Source organism: Echiichthys vipera, assembly GCF_963691815.1.
Source record: "Echiichthys vipera genome assembly, chromosome: 6".
NCBI classification, from domain to species: Eukaryota; Metazoa; Chordata; class Actinopteri; order Perciformes; family Trachinidae; genus Echiichthys; species Echiichthys vipera.
The window spans coordinates 14919236-14938984 of record NC_139831.1 but is presented as its reverse complement, the minus strand read 5'-3'; the positions used below and the strand labels follow the sequence as shown (position 1 = coordinate 14938984).

The window sequence follows — 19749 nt, the reverse complement described above, 5'->3', positions numbered from 1 at the left end:
ATAAGTGTCTTTTCTTTATATTAGCAATGTACCGTGTGCTCAAAAACCAGTGCCAAGAGGCTCCTCACCACACAGCTGCTTCACCTGCATAGTTCGTCAGAGTTTTTTAATATGCACATGTATTTTCTCAGATCCAATTAGTCACATTGAGGTGTGAAGTCTTTCAGAAAGATGTGAGAAGGGAATGACAAGACTTCAGGTGATATTTGCTCACTGAAGGAAGAAAACATGTGTGATGTAAGGTAAGGTGTGATGGGAAATAGAGGCTGTATATTCTATTCTTTTATATCTAGGCTAATTTACCTCCTCGCTGTTCTAGGAATGCAAGTTGGCACACTGAAATAATTAGACCACAAAAGAAATCTATAGGCCTTGTTAGGGTCTGACTCTCTTTGAATTGCTCAGTAATATGGGATGTACAGCAATGTCCCCACAGCAGTTTCTCTGGAGTAAGGTGTTCTGAGGCTTTAGTGCCTCAATAAAATTGGGCTATACCTCTGATGATTCAAACCTCTACTGAAAGCGAAATATACCCCACAGAGAAATTTACTGCTCCCTAGAATGTGATACCAAAGCAATTAGTGTCGGAGAGATTGGTAGGCATGAAAAATCCTTACAACATGCCTGAAAGCCAATAGAAAGGCAATGCATCTCAGTTTTACAGCCCCATTGCTTATTCAGTCTTGTTTGGTGTTCTTCTCCAAGACTCCAGCGTCAGTGGGGAATAATCGTGACAGGGCAATAAATTACTCTCACATTTAGCATAAAGTCTCCCAATAAAGATTAGACTATAGGATACCACTGTGCCCGTAGGGCAGTATAAACAATTCCCTGAGGGAAAATGTTGTTGCTTTTTGTAATCAAAGAGGAGAAAGTCCCACACTCGGCTAAAAACTTTATAATAGTGAGTTAATCAGGACATCGATAAGAGCCATCACCCCCTTCATCCCTCCTGTGTCATCAGTCTCATGTGCCAATATTTGTGCAGCCAAGCATCACAGGGTTTTCAGTTCATTCGCATTGACAAATCTGTAACTTTACTAGTTTATGCAGCCCTCATATCAGTAAATGAGTAGTAATGAGAGTGGGGATATACAGTATCAACTGAAATAGCAGTGACTTTTTATTTCTTGAGCACCATCAGTCTTTACACAGCTGCAGGACCGTGAGATGACAGTAAAGTCCCTCAGAGAGGCTGCTTGGGTCTGTTTATGTGCCGTAACAAACAACCCTAAATGTCATTGAGAGGACTTGCTCTGTGAAGGACACCAAAGTATCTGAGCTGCCTTATTTGCCACGAGTCTGAGGGATTACTTGGGTGCCTGTAGAACAGCATGTAATCTTGCAGCCCGTGGGGACAGGGACTCAGTCTCGCCACGATCTTGTGAGGAACAGGCTCATTCCCTTGTTAAGTCCCTGTCTTTGGAAAACCCACGTGCAAACCCAGATAATGCAGATGCACACAGGAACAGACACAGGAAAATTCTGTCTGGAAAGCTGTTGTGTAGATTTTGGCGCTCGCTTGTCCCATTAGACTGTAGCGCGAGTTATCGACTTATGTATGGAGTTTAGTCCATAACAGTTTTAATTTCAGCTTAGTGTGGCAAGAAAAAATGCAGATACACCGCAGGGAATAGAGGATTCGAATGTCATGTGTCCAAATAAGCTCTTTTGTGTAATCAATCATTTGTTTGCTTATCTTGCTGTGTACAGCTTTTTGATTATTTTTTTCATTACATATGATAGTGGACAGGGAGAGGAAACAGTGGATGCAATTAATTTAACTGATTTGTTTAATTAATTCGATTCCCTATATTAAATTGTCTTATTAATTCTCATTTTTTTGTCTGCGTTCGGTGAAGTCCCCATCAAGTGAAGTTATTGCTTACAGCTCGCTATTTCTTACATATGTAGGTCAACTTTTATCAATATTTAAATAAAAGACATTAAAAGCACAGAATGATTATATAGATATATACACAGGGTCCATTGTTTAAGTCATAGAAGGCCTCTCCTCTCCTTCACAGGTTGGCTCTGAGCACCTTCTCCAGAATGAACACCAACTCCTCCGATGAGTTTTTCCAGGCCACAAATCATGCAGAACAGACTTTCCGTAAGATGGAGACCTACCTCCAGCACAAGCAGCTGTGTGATGTCCTCTTGATAGCAGGGGATCATAAGATACCTGCTCACAGGTTGGTGTGTGTCCTTCTGTTCGCTTTGATTTCAGTAATTACACCGACATCAGGTTTTGGTAAAGAGATACAGAAGCTCATCTTGATTCACTTCATTAAGTTATCCATGTGAGCATTCAGGGTTTGGTCTGGACCACGGTTTGCATCTTGAAATAGATTTTGTCAGCCCGGATCCATCTGAGGAATGATTGAACAATCTTTGAAATGCAAAGACAAGATAGGTTTCTGATAAGATTTTGATGTTCAGGTGACAAGAAAGATATGCAAACTTCATGTTCACTGGTTTGCATCTAAATAATGCACACTGCTTTGATCTAATTACACCTCTGCTCTACCTCACTTCCACATTACATTTGCGCCGCGGTTGTCAATATTTGGGCATCCAGCCCTCGGTTGAATGCCTGAATTGATCCTGATCACATGACGTCCCCTTAATGCAGAGGCATTGCCTTCACTGAGTGCATGTGATTGTTTATGTCTATTCACAGTCTCATGAAACATAAACCAGAATGCTCCACACAGAGTGAAAGAAGTATCAGTGACTGACCTAGTTGAAATAATCATCTCTCTGATTCCCTTTTTCAATGTGGCTTTATATTTGCTCATATGACACAACCATGTAAAGCAGGGATGGTGTGAGGTCAAAATTAATTATATATATACACACACAAACACACACACACACACATATATATATATATATATATATATATAATATAATATATATAATAATATATATATATATATATATATAATATCAAGTGACAGTCTAAGAGTCTACACACACACACATATATATATATATATATATATATATAATATAATATATATAATAATATATATATATATATATATATAATATCAAGTGACAGTCTAAGAGTCTACACCTATTATATATAGGTGTAGACTCTTACACTGTCACTTGATATCAATTCCATGTATTGCCATATGACCTCTCCTTCTCCTCATAAACCAATGTCATGTGATCTTGACAAATGAGCTAACATAATGACCAGTCTGAACAGTGTAACATGAAGTATGGGGGTTCATTTCATTCATCATACACCGACAAACAAAGCGTAATGATACAGAATGTGGAGGGGACAACACCCAGCAGAATAAATCACCATCTGAAACAGCACAAAATGACCTTATTACACAGTACAGTTTAATAGGATATACTGCAAAGGTATGCCATTTTCCTATACAGCAGAGCTACATTTACGTCTCGTGATTAATTCACTAACCATTCAGAATAATCAGCACATCTCCCATAGACATGCAAACTAATGTGTATAATCTCATTGCATTTTCTTTATGGCAGACTGGTCCTGAGTGCTGTGTCGGACTATTTTGCTGCTATGTTCACCAGCGACGTGCGAGAGGCTAAGCAGGAGGAGATCAAGATGGAGGGAGTAGATCCAGACGCCCTCAGATCTCTGGTGCATTTCGCTTACACTGGTGAGTGCTTGTAAAGCTCTTCACTAGCTCTTTTAAGTAGTTATGAGACTTTTGGAATCCAGCATGATTAAAATGGATCAATAAGGCAATTCATCACTGAGCTGAGTGGCTGGGCAGCATTTCAGCATAATGCTGCTTTATATTACAGGGCAAATCCTTTTGATAAGTACTGTTGTTGGGAATAGTGACAGTATTTAAGTTGTAAAATAGGATACCAGTCCTCCCACCACTGTATTTGCCATGATGGCTTCCTCCTCCAGTTGTGACATAAAAATATATTCTGCTTGTCCTGACATTGCAGGCGTCCTTGAGCTGAAAGAGGAGACCATTGAGAGTTTATTGGCTGCAGCTTGCCTCCTCCAGCTTTCACAAGTCATCCAGGTTTGCTGTAACTTCCTGATGAAACAGCTTCATCCATCCAATTGCCTGGGGATACGCTCCTTTGCAGATGCCCAGGGCTGCGTGGACCTGCTCAATGTGGCTCATAACTACACCATGGTAGGAGGGTGAATAGAGCTAGACCATATTTGCATGGCTGGGTGGGCTAAATTATTTATTTTGTAAGAAGAGCAAAAGAGTCTCAAAGTGACTCTTTATTGCATGGATACACAAGGGGAGCAGTAGTAATAAAATATATAACGGTAAGAAGTATCTTAAAAAAAGTTTAAAAAAAAGAGTTTAATTAACAACACTTTCACATTAACGGCAGCCGACACTGTAGCAAATCAAATTAATTCTACTCATAATCTAAGGTGCTGACCGTATTTAATCTGAGCCTTCTTTTAGTGCATATAAGATTTTTACTTTCCTCACATCAACTCTGATTATAACCTGTGTAATAAATTACCATTGTTGTGTGAATGCAATAGATAACGTCATAGCTCATACTGCACATGTGCGGCTCAGTTTGTGACATACATAACATATTGACAATATGTGTGACCGTCCCTTTGTTTTAAAGCTAGTTAATTTAAATAACCTGTCATAACCCGTAAGGGAATGATGAACTGTTGGTGTCCTGGTTATTTATATCATCTAATTTCAGCAGGGAAATGGGCAACGTCCACATTTGAATAGAAATCGAATAGTTTCATGGTTTCGCGAGATACAGCAGCGTGTCACGTTGATTAGTGTACCGCCAGACTTTGAAAATGGGATTTCGATATATTTTTGCAAGAAAGATTTGTGCACATATTTGTCAGATAACGTCTTGCTGGGCATGCAGAAGTGACAGCATGAGGCAGGCGTTATCTCCTAGAGGACATCTGCTCAGCCTGTTTACATAGGCCCCGTCCAGGACCAGGAGGTTAATCTAATCATCAAACTGCACAAGAGGGCCAACTTCCTGTTCAATCACTTCAGTAACGAGCAGCTAGAGCTGTGGGCTTCCTGGAAGGCCTTCCTCTTGGTTGTGAGTGGAGCGAGTTGTGTTTTGATAAGCTTTCTTTCCCTGGTTGTGCAGGACAGTTGAGATCCGCCTCTGGCATCCTTTTCCTTTGTGAAAGACTAGCCCTTTTTATGTTGCAGAAGATAAAAATGCATTGTTTTATTGTTTGGCATGACAGTATTTCTTTCCAGCAATAAAACAATACATCAGTTACATATCTTAATAAATGCTACATAATTTGGATTTTGTGGATGAATCCCAATTTAGAAAAAAATAAAAAATAAAAAATAAAATAAATATATATATATAGCAATCTGCCTTTGCCGGCCTCTGCAAATTGCATGGTAATTCAAAATGTTCTTGAAAAGTAATTCTAACCGCCTCACTCCCATTAAATATCAACGTTCCTCCTCAGAAAACACTGTTAATACACACATACTCTTTTTCTTTAGTTAAATCCATTAGTATCCACTCCCGCTGATCTTGTTTTCCAAGCAGTTTACCCACCAATGAGTTTGCCAGCATCTGAAAACACATCCTTTAAGTTAGTTATAAAACAAACTTGATTGAGCTTTCAATTTTGTCGTCAGCAGTTCAGGACTGGTAATTACAAATAATTGGTCTAAACCAACATTAAGGAGTTGGATGGCATTTCTCCTCTCACTGTTGCCACAACAGATCAATAGATGTCCCTCATTTCATTAAGGCTGTCTGTGTTAAGCTCTTAAAACCAGCTCTCATAATAGATCAGGCCAAGATGCTGTAATTAGTTGCAAGTTGATGATCAATAGCGTGCTTGTTTTTTTGAATTGTTGACCATCCCGCCCAAGTTATTCAGGCAGCTTAATAATTAATGCTCAGCTGCCTCGTTCAAAAAGAATCAGAGCGTGATTATGGGCAATAATTGTGCTGTATGTCTTTCATGTCTTTTAGTGTTACATTTAGTGTTGGAAATATCATACTGTAGAGGCGGGAGGAGGTTTTATATGGCATCATCTCTAATGGAACTGCCCGGAGACAAAGTCCTTGAAGAGGTAGCCATGCAGCGCTGTAATATCGCCTGGGCTTCTGGCCAGCAAATGGAAGATCAATCTTTAGAAAGGCAATAGAGAGGAGCTTCCACAAAACTGAGTTGAATGCTACATTGGTGTAATGGTAATGTTGGTGTGCGGTGCCTTTCTGTTTCTCATTAAAGGGCTTATAATGGTTTAATGGTGTCATGTACGATCAGCAGCAAAAATGTTGTATGAGCTTGTGAACAAGCTATTTTTTGGAGATGCCTTATGCCAGATTGATTTTAGCCCGCTGTTGTGTGGATTATTTTATTTAGTGAGCTAATTGAAACAGATGACCGCTTCATCTGTTCATTAAAAAAATTTCACCATCAGTTATGCAAGACATTGTTAATAGAGACCTCTAAATTGGCATTCTCTTTCTATTTTCACTCATATTTATTCACCTCTTTGTCCTCGAGCCATTTTGTCCTCGTAGGTATAGTAACACAACACCACACACACACACACACTGACTGCAGCGGGCGCACTCTTCGACTAATGAAGGATGATTATCTGCCTCCTAAACGTCTCCTCTGTGTTCCAGGAACACTTCCTGGAGGTCATTCAGAACCAAGAGTTCCTGCTACTCCCAACAGCAGAGATTGTTAAGCTGCTCTCCAGTGATGACATCAATGTCCCCGATGAGGAGACCATCTTCCAGGCTTTGATGATGTGGGTGCGGTACGATGTTCAGAATCGACAACAGGACCTTGGAGTGCTTCTCGCCTTCATCCGTCTACCTCTTCTTCCTCCACAGGTGAGATAGAGGGTTAAAGGGTAGCTGAGGGACAGGTATGAGAAGGATCATATATTGTGCTTTTGCTTCACTTTATAGCTGAGAAATAAGCTGTCAAAGTGTTCCCTGGGGCCTCACCGTCAACAGAAGGTGTAATTTTTTACCTTTGCTACTGTAAGTCGGTCCCTGGTGGCAAGGCACGTTTATTTATAGCAAATTTGAGACATAAAAGCAGTTCAAAGTGCTTCAAACATAAACATGTAAAACAGAAGATAAGACAATTTACAAAAAAATACAACAACAGAATAACAGACAAAATAAGATAAATTTAAATTATTTAAGAGATGCAGAAGCATAAGAATGTAACATATTGAAAGTCAGGAAAAGCAGCGGCAAAGCAAATGTTTACAAGCTGTGGTAGGCAGTTTATTTTTGGCATTTTGGGGCAAAATTTCCTTTCAGACAGAGAGAGAGCATTCCAATTTGCTTTTCTACAAATGCAGATGTCCCTTTGTCGAAAGTTCTGCTGCTAACTGTGGTCAAAGGCTCATGGCCGCAGTTAATTCACAGTTAAACTAAAAGATAAGAGACGTAATTGTTATCCATCTACAGTAGAATAGAAGTCCTGTTTATTGTCCAGGCAATGGACATTTGCTGTGAAAACAGTGGGGAGGGTAACCTTTAACCTAGCTTGTCCACAGTGTTGAGTAATCCTCAAAGAAATGCCGCTGTATAACAGCATCACGATAAATGAATGACTACTCGTACTGTATAAAACTTGTACTTGTGTTGTGGGAGGGGCTCCGGACAGAGAGGAAAGGAGAGCTGCAGCTTTTACCTACTGCAGCTTTAAGCAGAGTGCAATTTCCTGAATTTATATTTCAATTTTTCATGTCTTTTTTCATTATAAAGAAAGGTCAAGGTGTTAGGTGTATATATACTGTGAAAGTATCAAAAGTGGTAATTCAAAGAGAAATGCACACAGCCCATATGCAGAAACTGCCTTAAACAAACCTGACAGAACTTCTGTATAGTTGTGATGTCACAACTACACTATACAGAAGTGCTGACACCAAGAGCACATGTCCAGAAAAAGACCTGGAAATGCTGACGAATCAGAGTTGATTGAGCTGATGAAGGTATATTCAGACAGACAGCATGAGAAAACAGCAAACATTAAAAGCATGTAAACGAATACAAAATAGAAGCACAGACCTAAAAAATATGTCCCCTTTAATGTTTTAGATTTCAGTATTTTTTTAAGGAAATTAGGTAAATTCAAATCTATGCAATTTTCTAAAATCCAAATATATCTATCTGTCGTTTTCTATCATATAATACAAAATAAAGCAGCAAGAGTTGGGATGCTGGAATCAGGGGAAGTATATTATTTTAATTTGAAAGTTGATCTACGTAATCGATGAATCTATTACTTGTTTAAGCTTTGAGTACCACACATTTACCACAAGAGAACCATCCAATTCAACCTCAGTTAATGGTCGCCCAATTCACCACTGAAAGGCAATGAATTACTGCATTGTCAATAATCACTTAATGTTGGTGGCTGAAGAAAACAATAACTCCCCTCCCAGTGATAAATCAAGTACGACAGCTACACAAGTTTAGCATTGTCAGGCTATAAATAGCTTGCTTATTTCGGAATTTTCATTGTTTTAAACATTGCAACTCATGTTTTATGAATGCTTTATTTATCAGAAGAAGCATTGTTTTACAACTATGTCAAGTACGTTTTATTTACCTCACATCAAAGACAGATAAACAATTTTTGGCAGATCTGAAGTATGAAAATATCTCCCTTTTTAAATTATGCCAGCTTTATTTTCACTGACAGATTTCGAAAACTAATTATGTGCATGTGGATTTTATTTTCCACTTTATATTGGGTGAATACATGCAGGAAAAAACAACCCACAACATTGTTGTCTGCAAACAACAATGAAGTGATGATGCTTTTATGAATAAAAATATATGGAAAATATGATCTAATACATTATCTCATCAACTGGCTGGTATTGTTTGCTGTAATAGAAAAAACCCAGAAATGAATCATTGTATTTGTCAAAACTAATACTGTATCTGCAGTAGTAGAAACTGAAAAGGTGAGCAGAGTAGTGCCAATGACAATACTTGCAGGTAAAACATGATCATAGGTTTCAACAAAACCTTCAGTTGTGAAAACTAGATTTGTGGTGTAATATTCAATAAAACCATGTAAAAATGTCCTGCAGTTCTGGCAGAAGATTTATGTTTAAGAAAATGTAAAATATAAATCATAAATAAATACTAAAAGAGGAATTTCTGTATTTCTCAACCTGGACCCTATTTCCCCATGTGTTTCTGGGACTCATGGCAATAACTTTTTTTGAAATTGGTCCAGTATTGAGCTATTGCCACCGCCTGGTAGCTGTTAACCATACTGTAATTTCATAAAAAAAACCATTAATGTACATCCACCAAAAATGTTTCAGGCTCAGGCTGTTCTTATAAGTGTCTGACTAAATAATGGAATGGCAGTGAAGTCTTGAAATCTTGTAAAAAAACCTTGTTGCTGTAATAGACACTCCTGTTTGATAGAACAGGCTGAAGCTGTGGTTAGTTGTGCTACAAATGGATCCTAACACTCCGGATACACTGTACCGTGCAGGCTACTGGGTCTGCAGTTTGACCGGGACACTACTGCCAGCCAAAGTGGATAAGAAATCCTATCAAAGCACATTTTCCTGAAGCAAAATGCTATTTCAAGAGTGCAGAGCTGCAGATAGATTTAGATTCATAAGCATTTTATTACCTCTCTTCAAAGGGGATTTATATAAACACTCTTTTTCTACTCTTTTTATTTCTTATGAGGTAGCCTATTAATGTGATTCCTTTAAATGTAGCTCCTTGCAGATCTGGAAAACAACAAGATGTTCTCTGATGATCTGGAATGCCAAAAGCTGCTGATGGAGGCCATGAAGTACCATCTTCTGCCTGAGAGACGTCCCATGTTTCAAAGCCCAAGAACTAAACCTAGAAAGTCCACTGTGGGCGCACTTTATGCTGTAGGAGGGATGGATGCTACCAAAGGTATGGCCTGTATGGAGTCATTGTCAATACGCAGTAATGCAGTTTATTTAAATTGTAATACTTGCTTTGTCTGTGGGTTTAGGTTCCACCACCATAGAGAGGTACGACCTGCGGACTAACACTTGGGTCCAGGTTGGAGTCATGAATGGACGCCGGCTGCAGTTTGGTGTTGCAGTGATAGACAACAAGTTGTATGTGGTTGGTGGGAGAGATGGACTGAAAACGTCCAACATGGTGGAGTGCTACAATCCAATCAACAAAGTGTGGTCTACCATGCCCCCTATGTCAACACACAGACATGGACTTGGTGAGTGTGTCTTGTGAGGTAAATGTAGCCCCCATTTATTTAATTAAAAAGAAAGTAACACACTGATAGATGATCAAATAATTACAGACAAAAGCATTTTTTCATTCCAAAATATTTAGTCACTTTTTAAACTCATTAAAGTATCAACAGATAACTTTTAAATTTTAACTTAAAATTATGAATGAATGTTGATTGCACAATATAATGGCTAAAGAATAATGACCAAACTAATTTAAATTAGTTCTCAATAAGCAAAGCTTTCACTGTCTGCCAATGACTACAAACTCCTGGCAAATGACAAGTCGCTTTACGGCACAAAGTAAGAGGAAAGCGCTTCTGCTGTGCCTGTACTTACGAAGATAGTCAAATAATAACACGAAAGCTTTGTAGTCCGAAACTCAAAGGCAAACTCTTTATTGCCCTCTACATCGTCAACAGTAGTGCATTACAGCTTCACTACTTCAATCTTACCTTTCGCAATAAAAGCCCAAGGTTTTCGTCACCACTGTGTGCTCAAGATTTCTGGATTAATACTGGATATTCCTGCGTCCCCAGCAATACACCTGTCAATTGCGAGGTAGATCGGATGAACTGTTCTGGAGCTATTCGAAGGACACACAGAAAGACAGAAAAACAGATGGACAGGGAATCCTTGCTTTCTAGTTAGAGTGCTACAAAATACTACACATTAATTAATCAACTCTACTCTTTTCAGTTCTATATGTCATCAAGAAATGTATTTGTTACTGTTTTTAGTCATTGTGCGTATCACATTCTCATTTTAGATCCCTCTAACTTTATTGTTGTTTTCAGTCGATGCAGTCAATAAAACAATTCTTTCAACTACATATGGGAGGTATACAGAATATGTCAGGTATACGGTCATACATTTAGACAAAGGTATGTATTTTAACTATACAGTTAGCCACAACATATACATATTGTAAAAGAATAAGATAGCTATACATAATGTGCATTTTTAAGTTAATCATCATTAATTGCAACTGTATTAAAAAGGGTGAAAAGAGTACCATTACAATTGTATATCACACTAAAGTTTGGAAAATGAAATACATAAAATAATTGGAAAAAATACTGTAATAGGATATTTTGGTATGGTATTGGTATTATTGCCCAGGCCTGCTTTCAACTATTTCAAGGTTTGTGGTTTTAGCTTGGAAAGGCTACGTGGTGTTATGAAATCAAAAACTGCAGGATGCATTCTCAGGAGCTGCTGGCTTGCTGTAAAAAAATAAATAAAAATCATACGTTTCTTTTCGAGATATATCTTTGATATTTTCCCGTTCCCCTATCAAAGCTTGGCAGGCTGTGCTAGCCCTGCTCATCCTTACCATTCCCTGCCCAATAAATCTCATATCACAAGTGTTTTGATTCACAGTTGAAACTGGTCTGGGTAACAGAACAGGGAGATCTTGTCAAAGCATTCAGCTCGCTCACCCAGTGTGGTCGGAGGTATCAGCCAGCCCAGGAGATCATGCTGTACAGATTACTTGTGTTGTCTTTGATCTTTCCTGTAGCAAATATCTCTTGCTGCTTTGCTTGTGGCGTGCATATTTTCATTCTGAATATATTTGAGCTTAGTGTCTACCAAAATCCCAGCCCAACCATTTCCTGCTGTGTACATCATGGGTAAAGACAAGAAAAAAATATTCCTATTTTATTCCAGAGCCACCAGTCGATAATAAAAGGAAGTCTAACTCTGAGAACTGTTTCTGTCAGACAGTGTTTATGTCATTCGAGGTTCTCTAAATGCGGTCTTGCCCTCATGTACCCTCGAAATAATTTAACTCTCACCAAAGGAAATACAGGTGGTAATATAAAATCCATTGTGTGGAAAACTGTGTTCCTCTGTGACTTGGGGATGAGGAATAACAATGCAGTTTTATAGTCTTCCTGTTTTCTGAATAGATTTGGTTAGCTTTATGACTCACTTTGCCCAGCTCTAAAGTGAGAAATGTACCTCTGCCTCAGATCTCTCTAAGAACTGTTGAAAGAAAACTGGATGTTTAATCTGGAAATGTCATTTCATTTCAATGATTACTCACTTTTTTATACACAAATAGACATATTAATACATGACTATGAAGCACAAGTACTTATAAGTACCATTCATCATCTAATGGGAAAATTTTATTCTTCTTTTGAAATTGTTGACCAAAGCAGGCTTTTTTGGGTACCATGTATCTCTTATTTCCATTTGTGTAGGTATCGCTGTGCTGGAGGGCCCCATGTATGCCGTGGGAGGCCACGACGGCTGGAGCTACCTCAACACAGTGGAGCGCTGGGACCCGCAGGCCAGACAGTGGAACTACGTGGCCAGCATGTCAACACCGCGGAGCACCATGGGTGTCACAGCACTCAATGGAAAGTAAGTTGCTTTATCGAATCTGCAAACCTACTGACATTTTAATGTGAACCGTTACACTTTAGGGAAAGGATATTGTTGTTTTTCTGCTACTTTGAAATATCACTGGGCCTGAGGTTGAGGTCACTGGCATCTGTAAAGCCACAACAGACTGAGGAGGCACACGAGTAAACACAATTTACCTTAAAAAATAAAAAAAGAATGGCAGTGTTAGTGCATGATTTTAAAAGGTCTTAAAGGCAGGGAGAAACCAAGCCAACAGTTCGCCTTCCCTAGTTGTAGCAGTTAGTCCCACACGGTTGGCACTTGTCAACATCAGTGAGATAACTCCTTCTGATTGGCAGTTCAGTGCACAAGAAGAAACCCAAAAGTCAGAAAAGTTAACTAACAGCTAAAGAGGCGGTGAGTTCGAAAAAATAACTTATTATTGTTATATGACGTAAGGTTGTTTTAAGTCATCATGTTCTGTAGCAGAAAAGATTCATAATTGTTTGTGTTCATGTTTGCTTGCACATGGTAATATATCATTAGCTCTTTCATCGCCGGGCTGTGTTGTTAATGAGCCGTGCTGGTCTTGTCTTCTGGTTTCCCTTTCATAATGATGAAAACGCTGCCGCCTGCTGGTATGGAGAATTATTTCTTCTCACGCAAGTGCAGAACTAACTTACATGCTAGCTTTAGTTGCCACTAGTTCTTTAAAGTCAACTTGTTGTGTCCCTGTCTTAAGTTAAAGCACAAATACCACAGTCTAAAAATACTCCATTACAATTAAAAGTGCCATTTTACGTTTTTTCTTTTTTTTTTGCTGTGCAAATATTTGCTCACAGCCTCTCTGTGGCCATGTTTTTTAATGTTTATGTTTTGATTATTTTAGTCACAGTGTGTCCGATTGTTATGTTTCTACCTCTTACCAGTCATCATTATATAAGCTTTTATATGCTTTTTTTTTTAATACGACAAGTTTGAAATAAGTAATGAATAAAAATACTCAAATAAAGCACACAACTGTCAAAATAGTTCCTACATTCCACCACAGTACTAGAGTTTTTTTTTGTTTTTTTGTGTGCATGTGTGTGTGTCTATTACAAAATCACCTCCTTTCTAGAGTTGAAATTTAAGCATGAACATTACGTCTGCTTTTATGAAAACCATCTGGGGTTTTCACGCAAGAATAATGTTATTTGGACATACAAAAAAATCCAAAGTAGAGATTATATCCACCATTACGCCACCATTCGGAAAGTTGATTTGCAGGCTGTACTGAAATGAATAAACATGACAATTTCAAAAATGTACTTTGGAAAATGGTCAGCAGTAATATAACACGCAATTGGACTGGAGCGTGCAATAACACAGGCATAGTTATGTAACACAGTGCACTGCTCCAGGAAACGCCGAAGTTCAGCATTGGTACAGTAATAGTTTGACAACATCGCTTATTATATATTATACTCAAGATTTGTGGCTGTAGTAGTCAGCAGCTCACAGCACAGGCTGTTCTGATCAGTGTGCTAATTTATACAGTGTAATGTAGACTCTATAAAAGCAAAACACTTTGTGTATTTGTATGTATTAAAAGCCTAACAACACTATTTGAAAGTAAATTAAGCAAAGATAGACAGTCTATCAGCCTAATTTAAATATGTTTGTGTGCCGAAGGAGGAAAGAGGCTGCTGCTTGGCTACATCCAGTATTCAGTGTTAAAGTCGAAGCTGAGTTATTTCTGCATCTAGGTCAAAAATAGACAACAAGGAAAATGTTTCCCTAGCCTCTACATTCTTGCTGTCGGGCTTGTGAGCTACAAACACTTAAAACACTGATGTGATCTTTCTGGTAGAGAACACTCTCATGGAAAAGGCCTTTGAAAAATGCCACTGCTCACTACTGTGTAAGAAAAAGGAACTACTCCCACCAGATCCACTAGCACTTTATCTACATGCCAGAGATTTTGAAGCCATTTTGTTTTATTTCTCAGACTGTTTGCAGTAGGTGGTCGGGACGGCAGCTCATGTCTGAGGTCGATGGAGTGCTTCGATCCGCACACCAACAAGTGGAGCATGTGTGCTCCCATGGCCAAGAGACGAGGAGGAGTAGGTGTGGCAACGTATAACAACTTCCTGTATGCTGTAGGGGGACACGACGCCCCCGCCTCTAACCACTGCTCTCGCCTCTCCGATTGTGTTGAAAGGTAGGGCTTCTTCTCTTGAGAAAACACACAAAAATGTTTCATAAGCGGTTTTGGACTGCAGTTGAATTCAGTCATGGGTGGGGATGAGGCAGTAAGAACAAAAGGAGACAAACTCTCGATCCCCACCCTGTTCCTGCATTTTGAGACATGTCTGCATTGTACTGCTATGACACAACTGAATAGATCATAGTTTCCACACATGGTTTTGTTTTGTAGTATCTGGCACCATCTAGTGGCTGTAATATCCTCCTGAATCTGAAGCTGATGTGACTCATATTATAGAAAACTTTCCATTATATTCACTGCTAAGGATACTTTCTCCCAGTTTTGATTTCAAATCATTGTACTTCCCATTATTTGTGTAATTAAAGACAACCATCAAATAAACGTCAAATAATCGATCCTTAATTTCTAATTGGTGATTTTACTCATGCTACTTTAAGTCCACTTGTGGTGTCCAGTGAAGGTCCAAACTGAGACAAAGACGGGCCATACAAATACTGACAGTGCCAGCTGTTTTCTCCCTTGTGAAGCTTCTTAAAAACAGCTGCAGTCTATTTGGTTAGGCTTCTCTTTATGTAGAAAACAGAGATCCGTCTATTAACTCGGCCAGCGAGATGGACTGCTACAAACGTGTGTTGAGCATATCTCCTGGAAATGAAGAGAAGTGGCTGCAACACAGCTTGATAACCTGCGTGACGTCATGGCTGTGGCACAGGACTCCTGTAGTGTTCAATGGCATCTTGCTCAATGGGAGACCAGAGTTTGTCTTCAAATCTCCAGGGGAAAGATAAATGTGAAATAAGTGTTCGGGCGGGCTGGCAGTTTTATGCAGGCTTCTCCTTTGTTTAGAAGGGCTGCATGGCCTGTCTTTGTTAACAGATAGAAAGAACAGAAAATATAGTGGAGTACTGGCGTCCTGGGCAGAGAACTAAGTCACTCTCCCTATGTGTGTGATCCGATTTTCTCTGTTGTTTGGGATGATGGACATCTGGCCGCATGTGCATGTGGGTATGAAAAGACATCGGCATTTCATGTATTGGAGTGAAAGCTGTGTGTGGGCAATCCCCGCTCTTTTTTTTTTTTTTTCTCTCCAGTGTTTCAATAGAGTGCCTTTAATGTACTGTAGCCTACAGCCTCCAAGATGAGAGTATTTTTTTTAACTTTTAAACGCATATTTGTAAGTATTTTACTCACTTTAAATAATATATATAAAATAATTAAGAGAGCCAGTGCCTACTCTTTTACATATTTGTAAGATTATGTCTGTTTCAAATGTTATTATACTGTGTTATTGGTTCCGTAGTTGAAGCTATTTTTTACATACACTATATACTGTAATACTTCACGATTTCCCGATTGCGGATCATATTCTTTCACATCATTATTTGACTTGTTTTGTTTAAAACTGATATAAAACAGCAAACTTTATTAGTACCTAGTTTCAGAAAGACATAACTAGATTTTGGACTTCATTACCCAGAACTCATTGGATGTAAATTATATAATGTGCCCTCATCTCTGAAAAAAGCAACTTCTGTCTTCACTGATGAGACCAGCTCTCTGTGGACCCAGTATCTGCCAGCTGTTCTCTAAGAGACATTTTTTTTGCTTTTAAGTTTCAATCTGGCTCTCTGTGTGTACTGAAGGAGCTGCCACAAGTGACCATTCAGACATCTGTTATTAGAGATGGAGGATAATGTAGTGGGGATTGGTCAGTGTTTTCCTCTTTTCACTATACCAACCATAATGCAAATAATGCAATTGCAGGTATGACCCAAAGACGGACACCTGGACCACTGTGTCCTCCCTCAGCGTTCCCCGGGATGCTGTGGGGGTTTGCCTGCTGGGTGATAGGCTTTATGCAGTGGGTGGATATGACGGCCAGTCGTATCTGAACACTGTCGAGTCCTACGATGCACAGAACAATGAGTGGACTGAGGTAATCACGTCAACCAATAATTTATCACAGTTACACAACGCTGCTTTGGGGAACTTTTGACATTTAAAATTGTAAACTTTTTTAATGGAATTGTAGTTTGTTTTTGCCCGAACTGGTCACATGTAACATCAGGGTTCCAGTTAACATCCTTCGGGAGCATAAATCTGCTGGAGTCACTGAATCCTATCAATATTTCATAGCTTTCTTTGTTTTCCCACTCTTGACTCTGAAACCATCTTATCTGCATGAAGTAAAATGGGATTCTCTTTGAAGACAGCTAGATGAAAGCCTGCATGTTAACCTCTCTGTCGTCCTGCAGGAGGTCCCTCTCAACATTGGCAGGGCAGGCGCCTGCGTGGTGGTGGTGAAATTGCCTTGAGCGTTTTGTCTCGCGACGGCATGAGAAACAAATGAGAGAGCGGCGAAGAAGAGTGGACAAACAAAACAACGGATCAAGGACACATCCTTTGAGAGTCATGTTTTTTTTCTCTTCTTTAACTCAGCTTTCCACATTTTTCAGCGGGAAGCACAAACAGAGCCTTGCCCATAAACCATTGTTTCTATCATTAGTGGACATGCCTGCCCACTGGGGAGGACTGATTCAGAAACTGGAATGCACTGCATATTCTCCACATTCTCAAACGAAGAATTTTCATAGACTTGGCTAAGCTGTAGCAGTTGCCAAGCCTTTATTGTACCGCTTTGTTATACTAGTTTTATGAAACGTTCTGTGTATGTCCGTAAGATTAAATGTAAAAGTTACACTTTGAGTAAATAAACCTGCAGGTTAGTTAACATCTGTACAGAGACTTTTCTTATCAGTGCCATCACATACAATATATTTTGGGGTTTATATTTCTCTTTATAGCCACTCAGATGAGAGTTGTTCTAATACATTAATGTAATTATGTACCTGTGTCTTTCCTTAGTGGGTGGTCTAAACAAATTCTTTCTCTGACTCCAGCAAAGAAGACCACTGTGAATATGGAGGGTGATGAGTTTGTCCAGGCTTTGTTGAAAGACAGGATATCAAACTTTTTGCTGAATAATATATTTGGACATTTTCTTTTTTTATTGACCCTGTAGCTACAGAACACCAAAGTCATTTGCTTGTCTTATTAGTCTTGTTACGCATTAAATAAAGGTTTACAAAATTGTGAATTACATAAAATATATCATATTGATATTTTACATTGCTGTACAGACTTTTTGTGAACTTTCTAAAGCTGCATTTGTGTTGATAGTATCATGCCTAAACCAGTGCACTCTTATGACTACAGCTATTATTATTATTTTGTCTTTATTCCTGGGCATGCTGGCTGATCTTTTTTTTACAATATTATATATCTAGAGTCTGTATTTTTAAGGATACAATGCCTTTTGGGTCATATTGATGATCTTATCTTTGCAAGTGTTGTGTTAACCAAGAAGAAACAGCAAAGTACGGCACAAGGTGCACTCAAACCAGCTATCTGAGACGTCCAGCACTCAGAAACATTTCCACAGAAATTCACTAACATGACTTTGGGATTTTTAGGTTCGTAGTTGGATGTTCTGCCCATTAAAGTTAAAACACGATCACAATGAAAACGATTTGTAACTGCAAATTATAACATGTTTTGGGGGCCAGATGTTAGTTTTTATCATAATTTTGTACAGCATGCAAACCTATAAATAAAATTACTTCAGTCTCCTCTGCATGTTCAAATCCATGCTTCAAGCTGAATGTGGACCCTTGTCGGGCAGATTTTGATTTCTCTTGTTCTGCTTAAAGTAAACTAAACTGATTCTTTGACTAAACAGAGACGGGGGGCTGCTTTGATGTCAGCACTAACCTCGGCACTGTGTTTTTCTCATTGCAGCACCCACTTTTTAATTCAAGCAAGCATGTTTGTTGATATCGCTCGGCAGACTGAGGACCAACTGTTATTGCTTGCCTTTGTTTTTCTCATTATTTACCCTCCAAATAGTTTCAAGGTCCCTCAATCCCACCTTCCACTTGCTTGTTTGGTTCGGTTCTGATGCGTCTTGCATACAAAATACTTGCTCATAAGTCCACATGTACAGTTTAAGTTCTTTTTCGGAATAGACAAAAATGTACACACCTTAATCTCTTTCATTTTGAGATATAGCCCTTCTTTGCACAATCTGTCTCTCAGTTGATGTGAAGATAAATCTTTAACTTTCTATTTCTGTTTATCTGCATCTCCTGCTGTCAGATCTTATAATGGAGATCAATAAAGGATAATAGCTTTCACCCGAGTTCACCCCTTCAGAGTATAATATTACTGAAAGCCCCAGCATGTAGAATATTTATCTCAATATATCTCTGTCCAATTAATTCAGAAGCATAGTGTAATGGTTTGAAACGTGAGCTATTACATGAAAATAGCTTTATTCAATTTGTCCCTGCAATGGATATGGTTGTTGCAAATGTGTAACATTATATTCTTCTCCTGAGGGTTTACTCAGAGTTGCATCTTAAACTCAACATCTTTTTAGGCTAAACTGATTTACCGAATCAGTTTAGTTGCCACCCAATGTTTAGCAGAAATTATAATTTTAGCATTATTAAAATATGATTACATGATTACACTTACACTAGAGTAACTATTTTGCTGGAATACCCAAGCAATTTAATCACTTATAAATAAGAGTAGTTATAACTTTATAAGTAAAGTGATGCAGCAGTGACCTGACCCAAAGCTAGCTGAAGTTGGACAATGCTGATTATGATTAGGATCATATTAGAGTATTTAACCTTTTATGTAAATAACATGCCCTAAATGAAAAAAAAGTTTCCTGTAAGTTTTTTCTCAAGAATTTAATGCTGGCTAAATGATTATTCCTTTTTTTGCACATCCGAGTCACCTTCAATGATACAATTGATCACTGTACTAATTAAAATCAAAGTATGACAACACAATACATCACAAAACAGTTCATTCGTCTCTGAAATGTGTAAATCCATGTTGTAAAATAGGCCTAATCCCAATTAGGCCTAT

General features: G+C 38.6%; 1 protein-coding gene across 2 annotated transcripts in view; it reads left to right on the top strand.

Moving 5' to 3' along the window:
* Positions 1-18518, top strand: part of klhl4 (kelch-like family member 4) — a 32158-nt gene extending 13640 nt beyond the window's left edge. For both annotated transcript variants that reach the window (XM_083915046.1, XM_083915045.1), the window contains exons 2-11: positions 2028-2195; positions 3520-3656; positions 3958-4154; positions 6643-6855; positions 9735-9921; positions 10004-10228; positions 12455-12617; positions 14590-14802; positions 16573-16744; positions 17064-18518. In XM_083915046.1, the coding sequence (XP_083771172.1) occupies positions 2053-2195; positions 3520-3656; positions 3958-4154; positions 6643-6855; positions 9735-9921; positions 10004-10228; positions 12455-12617; positions 14590-14802; positions 16573-16744; positions 17064-17123 (1710 nt within the window). In that variant the 5' untranslated portion in view covers positions 2028-2052 and the 3' untranslated portion in view covers positions 17124-18518. The remainder of the gene's footprint in view (positions 1-2027; positions 2196-3519; positions 3657-3957; positions 4155-6642; positions 6856-9734; positions 9922-10003; positions 10229-12454; positions 12618-14589; positions 14803-16572; positions 16745-17063) is intronic.
* Positions 18519-19749: the final 1231 nt, after the last annotated feature.